Genomic DNA, 6,249 nt, shown 5'->3' with positions numbered 1-6,249 from the left:
GGGAAAGAGAAGGGGAAAAAAACCCCACAAACAGAACCAGAGCATAACACCTCTTACTTTTCTGTCCTTTGTAACACACCACACGACATCAACACCCACAGAGACATGCATGATCCCATTTTCAGAGCTTGGAGACTCCACAATACTCCAGGAAATTCCTACGAGAACAAAATCCAGAAGACATTGTAGGTTGGTGTCTTATTCAATGCCGTACAAATCAAAGGGGTTTACAGCTACATTTAACAAACTTTACCTTGAGGATTATTCCTGTCAATTCCTTCTCTCACAATAGCTTGCCCTTCCCAAAGAGTTGCCCAAAGGAGGTCATATGGTCCACAGCTGATCTGTACAACTTCACCAGGAGTGGTGATTAAGGACCATGTGGAGCCTTCTGGATTGTGATGGCAGACATTTTCTCTGTACCATACCTAGACAAGTTTTTTTGAAAAAACAACAGAACTTAGAAATATTTCACTACAACAATTAAACCATTGAGACAAGCATGAAGACAAACTGGAAAGAACAGTCCTCCTTTAACAACAGGATCTTTTGTGCAGTGTACGCACTCTGACCTTTAAAGGTATTTTTTTAATGTTGATTATGCAGTTGCAGCTATTTCCTTATGTACTAAGGGAGGAGGCTTTTCCACAGGCTAGCTTTTGTCATGGAAGCAAATCTGGATTTGGTACAGTAACCTATTGCTACAAATTCTATATATATTTTGACATTTAAAAAACACGTGTGCATTTCAGGACATGGTACATAAACCAAGAATGAACAGTATATAACACAAAAATGTTACTGTTAGACCATAGCCTGACCTCACTTTCACTGAACAGAGCTTGCTACAAAATGGGTAAAAAAAAATCCACTCTGTGCAGCCTTCAGTGACATCCAGTCCATCTGCTAGTCTTGGTCCTACTGACTGTGCACTTCTCTATAGACAGTCAGAACAGGAAGGTCAAACACAGAAAGCATCGTCTGCTAGTTGTATGGCTGCACAACATGACTGCTGAGTACTGAATATTCATTTTTACAAACACTTTATTTCTCAGGGGACTTTTACTTGGGAAATGAAAGCATTTTACAATGTCAGCCAAATAAGCCTGTAAAGTGGGATGCTTGTCACTTATCACTGGGAAGTATGAGGCATAGGGAATTTTATTTTAAACAGTTTAACCAAGATTGCCTGACTCTCCAGGCAGTGCCAAGCGTGACTGAAATCTCAGGCTATCTGTTAGAAGTATGACATTCTTCCCTGTAAAACCACAAGCAGAAATTGTCTAGAGACTAAAGAACATCAGACACATCCTGTAAGGATGAAGGAAGGAAATCAAGAATCAAATCTTTACAGCACTGAGCAAAAGTAGAAAGACCTTCTGTAAGGCCTAAAAACAAACAAGAAAGATTTATAGCTTTCAATAGAAAATAAATTTGAAACAAACCAGAGCTGGATTTCACACTGCCAAGTCAGGAGGTTACCATTTTCTGATCAGTCAGTCTTAGAAAACCATTTTGCAAGCTCTTTCTTGAATCATTCCTGACTCTCCACCACAGAGACATGGCACAATGCTTTGCAAGAATCTTTATAAGGTTTAAAGGCTCCTTCTCTTGTTACCAGTGCCACAGTCTGCATTCTGGGCATTTTTCAGGATATAAGACACTATTCAACCCAAGATTTTTAAGATTCACCTGTTTTTAGAGGCTTAAGGCCTCCCTAAACCCTATGAGATACTAACCCTTTCCATTTACAACACAAGGTGTTACATAATGTACTTCAAAGCAGCTTTTACATCCTCTGCCACATGCACAAACAGTATTATTTCCTTACCAGCATAAGACAAGAAGAAACCTGCTTTGCTTTAAAAGCATTTAACTCCTTTTCAGTAGTAAATGATATCTGAAAACTTAGGGAACATGCACATACCCTTCCTTGTAAAGAAACTGCCCATACTGACAAACGGCCAAGAGGCTCATCGGTGATTTCCCATCCTCCAGTGGAGATGTCATTGAAAGGGTCTGGCAACTGGTCTGGATCATTCTGTGATACGATCTGTAGCAAACAGAAGGAAGATTTAGAAGAGAAGACACTGCAAATGGATGACCTGGCTGGTGGCCTAGCTTGTTTCTTGTGGATTTGTTGATGTATCCCTTGCTAAAGTAGCTGGGTGTGGAGATTCTTCCTCATTCAAAGCTGCTACACGCAGAGAGAGGTGAAACACTGCTGAAGCAGCATGAAGAAGTCTGTGTTTCATCCCCTAACTAAAGGAAATTTTTACTCACAAAACGGTGCCTACAGACATTCTTTGAATTAGAAAACTGGGATATCACAAATTACAATTTCTGTACATTCTTAGAATGGAACAACAACTATTGAAGAACAGTTATGCCTACAGAAAAAGGACATAGCTAGCTGGTGAATGATGTGAGGCAGGTGACAATCCCAGTGCACTGTCAAACAACCAAAGGAAGGTGAAAAGTTGGTTTGAAATTGCAAAGGAGCTGAGCATCTATCTCCAGCTGCATAATCATGAGATCTGGCACCTTATTACCACAGCTATCTATGAACACACCAGCCTTCCATTTATGCTTGCAAGAGTTACAAGTTGGAAGTCAAGGAATCCAGGTTCAGCCTACAGAGCAGTGATAAAAATTTAATTTCTCTGATCTTACAATTGATTATTTCAGAAAATCAGTTCACTTGATATTTAAAAGATCTCCAGAACCTTTGCCCACATGTCCCGTGACTTGTATCTCCTGTATCTGATCCACCTCCTGCGTCTGACACAAGAATTCCATTTCTTGTCCTTTGTGTAGGTGCTGGGGAAGTCTATGGCGTAAGTCCAGCCCTGCAAACAGAGGTTTTCTTGTATAAAAATCATGATTGAACTCATAACTCGCAGCAATTCTGCACAGGAGTCACTCCTACAAATCCAGTACAAGTTACTGTGCGTGTCTCAACAGCCCTGATTAACAGATCAGCTAATTCCATGAACGATTTAGGACTCGTGTCCAAATTCCTCTGCATGATGTGCACAGAACATGACACAGTGAAGCATTTTACTGTACTCCTGTCATAGCAGAGATCTTAAATAGCAATGGCATCCAGTTGCCAGCTTTGTGTGGACTCATCAAAAGAAAAAAGCTTCTATAGAAGCTCCTATAGACTTCAAAAGCCTTTAAGCAAAGTCCTTCCTTGTGTTGTATTATAGTTCAGCTATTTCCCAGAAGTAGCTACGGGAAGGTAAGTACCTCCTTTTATTTTTACAGACATTTTACACTTCTATAAAAGTGCCTTTTATTTCACAGACTAAGGATTCCCAGAATAGATATCTTTTTGGTATTGTTCACCTACCCCTTTCTCTGTTGGTTCCCCTCCAATATTTTCATCCACATACCAGTCAGACTCCCACTCCCAGTGTGGTGAAGGCAGTGTGAAACTATCAAGCTGCTGATGTTTTAGCCCGCTCACATCACTCCACTGCCAGCGGTCGCTGGGCAGTAATTTCTCACAAAAGCCACCCACTGGATTCCAGCGCTGCCAGAAATAATAAACAAAACACTGTATTTGAGATCACACCATCTCACTGGACATCTACAGGGAGTCATAAATGATACGTTTCTTATTTTCTGCACTAGAAGGGGAATAAACTCCAGGGGTGAATGAGCAAGTGTTCACACTGTAAGCTCCTACCTAGCCTAGTCTTTGGAGGAAGCTTTTTCACGTATCAAAGAAGGGCTAACTGCAGAGCTAGTCCCAACCAAGCAATTTTCAGCTACATAAACAGGAACATCTGATGATACATTTTACTATTAACAGTGCTTTTTTTCTTTGGTGATGCATGGCACCATGATACTGCACATTAGGATAATGCTGCTGTATAAACGGCCTTGGGATCTCTAATCTGCTCTCCACGAGAAAGATCATTAGTATCTTGCCTGCACTAGAAAAATAGCCTTGCTTCTGTGCCAGAAACTGTGTCAAGGTAACTTTATCAGTAAATACTCCCTGTATCTCATGTTATACCAAGAGGATTTTTTTTTTCCAAATCTGGCTTTGATCAGTTACAGAACAAATAACTTGCAAGGGTTTGCACCAATGCAGCTGTGATTTTCCTTTTTCTCCCCCACACTCTTACCTACTACAGAAATACTGGCAAAATTTGTCACATAATGCTGTCTTAATTTTAGGGCACGTGGAAAATAAGTGGTTCAAAATCCTTCTATAATTTTAATGCAAAGTATTATTTACTTCTACTACAAATCTGGCTAAGTTGCTTTGCACATTATCTGTGAACTATTTAATTTTGTCATTGTTAGCTCTTGAAGAACATTCTCCTTTGGTGTTTTCTAATATTTTGTTTACCCTTTTTTCATAGCCTAGAACAAAAGTTTTAAAATAACAAGTAAAATAAAATTTAAAGTTTTGCATTTTTTAAAGAACATATTTACATAACAAAAGGAACATTTTTAAATAGCTGGAAAGTTGATTAAATGTTAAATAATGGATAAAATGAATCTGTTGTATTTTTACCCATGGAGGTAAGTTAATGTCTTTTCTCAACTAATATTTATCCCATTGCCCATTAGAAATCAGAGAAATGTGCTCAAGAAAATCCTTCCATTTCCTCTCTCAAATAACTTTGGCTTAAGTTAAAACTAAAATAGAAAAATTTCCTTTAAAATACTATTTTAAAGACAGTCTTACAAAGCATGTCAGATAGGAAGGACCATCTTAACAATTCAGGCAAAAAGCTGGAAACATTGTACTTTAGTGTTTTTGCTTTAATTAGAGAGCTCTTTGAAACACTAAAAAATAGCATTTTTCTAACAATAATATATTTCTGATCACATAACTTTGTTGTCTGGAAGTTACACTGGACATTTTCTTAAGGGGATCATGTATTTGTCACTAAGGAGAGGAAAACATCAAGTGAAAAGGGTGAATATTCCAGTCTGCAGTGGCATGCAGAGAACAGGCTCTACTACACACTGGTGTTGCTGTTGGTAAGAGCAGGGAAGTATAACCTTCCCTTGGGAATTCAAATAGTAAAACAATCACCTGCCATTTGGCACATATATACTCTTCAGAAACATCAGATAAAATATGAAAACAAACAAACCCAAACAATCTTCCTGTGAGAAAAACATGCAGACTGCAGATGTAAAGCTTGGCTATCATTCCTTTCTGAGAGCAGGGGGCAGTGTGCTGGAGGCACCTGCACCATGTCATACCTGGTTCTCGTAGGTCTCTTCCTGGTATCTAATAGGAACATCACCCGAGAACACGTAGGTGTACACTTGATGATCACAGGCTATTCCCCAGCAGCACTGTTTGACAGCAGAGACCCGTTTGAATTCCAGCTGCGTGTCCTTACAGAGCTCCCAGTGCTGGCCAACAGTGGACAGAGTGTAAACCCTCCCAAAAATGTCAACAGCCCACAAAAGGGAACTAGGCATGGCCATGTCTGAAAGGCAAAAAGGAGGTATTAATGGAAATGACATTTTTTAAAAATTTGAACTTACTGTAGATCTGTCCTGCTCTGAGCCATCATCACTCAAATTAAATAAAGACGTAAAGCATGATCTTTTAAAAAGAGCTCAGGCAAAGCTGGCAGCCAGAGCTCTTTCAGTCAAAGCTGTGCAGCTCCACCACTTAGCTGGCTCTGAAAAGCCATAAGAAAGACCTTGCTACTGGCACACTGTTGTCCATCCTACAGGAGCTCACAGCATTAACAGGACAGCTTTGGCAGGTGGAGGACAGAAGTCAACACTGAACTGATGTGAAGTAGCACGGACCACTTTACAGCAGGAGGCTTCCCTCAAGAGCTGGACGTGCATACACTGCTCATCCTGGTTCCACAAAGCCATGGTAGCTCACAGTATCTCCTCAGTCTCCTCTCAGTGAATGCGATCAAAGGACAAGATGTGAACAGGAGTGTCTCCATAAACACACACCTGGTTTTAATCTGTGGACATATTACCCACTGCTGCCAGGAGACCTCCTTTTAAAGCATTCTGGTGACAACTTTGGGACCTGACCTTTATTTAATATACATAGGTGTGATATTTAAGTATACACAGAGTGTGGTTTGACTGCAGAGACCTGGTTGAGTTTCATTCTGGTTTTATCACTTACTAACCTGCTGTACCCTGGGTGCTGCAGCCCTGCCTTTCACAGAGGGGTCTGCAGGTGATGTGAGGTGGGTGCACGCCAGTCCTTTTACAAGTGAAGAAAGACCAGTGTAT

The 6,249-nt window shown here is 40.2% G+C and overlaps 1 protein-coding gene across 1 annotated transcript in view; it reads right to left on the bottom strand.

Annotated features, from left to right (window-relative positions):
* TECPR1 (tectonin beta-propeller repeat containing 1) overlaps window positions 1-5,466 on the bottom strand; it is a 20,879-nt gene extending 15,413 nt beyond the window's left edge. The window contains exons 1-6 of the mRNA XM_008950234.1: window positions 5,236-5,466; window positions 3,356-3,538; window positions 2,727-2,849; window positions 1,928-2,053; window positions 254-428; window positions 58-158 (exon numbers count right to left, since the gene is read on the bottom strand). Of these exons, the coding sequence (XP_008948482.1) occupies window positions 58-158; window positions 254-428; window positions 1,928-2,053; window positions 2,727-2,849; window positions 3,356-3,538; window positions 5,236-5,466 (939 nt within the window). The remainder of the gene's footprint in view (window positions 1-57; window positions 159-253; window positions 429-1,927; window positions 2,054-2,726; window positions 2,850-3,355; window positions 3,539-5,235) is intronic.
* Window positions 5,467-6,249: the final 783 nt, after the last annotated feature.

The sequence above is a fragment of the Merops nubicus genome, unplaced genomic scaffold, assembly GCF_000691845.1.
Source record: "Merops nubicus isolate BGI_N331 unplaced genomic scaffold, ASM69184v1 scaffold36860, whole genome shotgun sequence".
In the NCBI taxonomy this organism is placed as follows: domain Eukaryota; kingdom Metazoa; phylum Chordata; class Aves; order Coraciiformes; family Meropidae; genus Merops; species Merops nubicus.
This window is presented reverse-complemented; position numbering and strand designations above follow the sequence as displayed.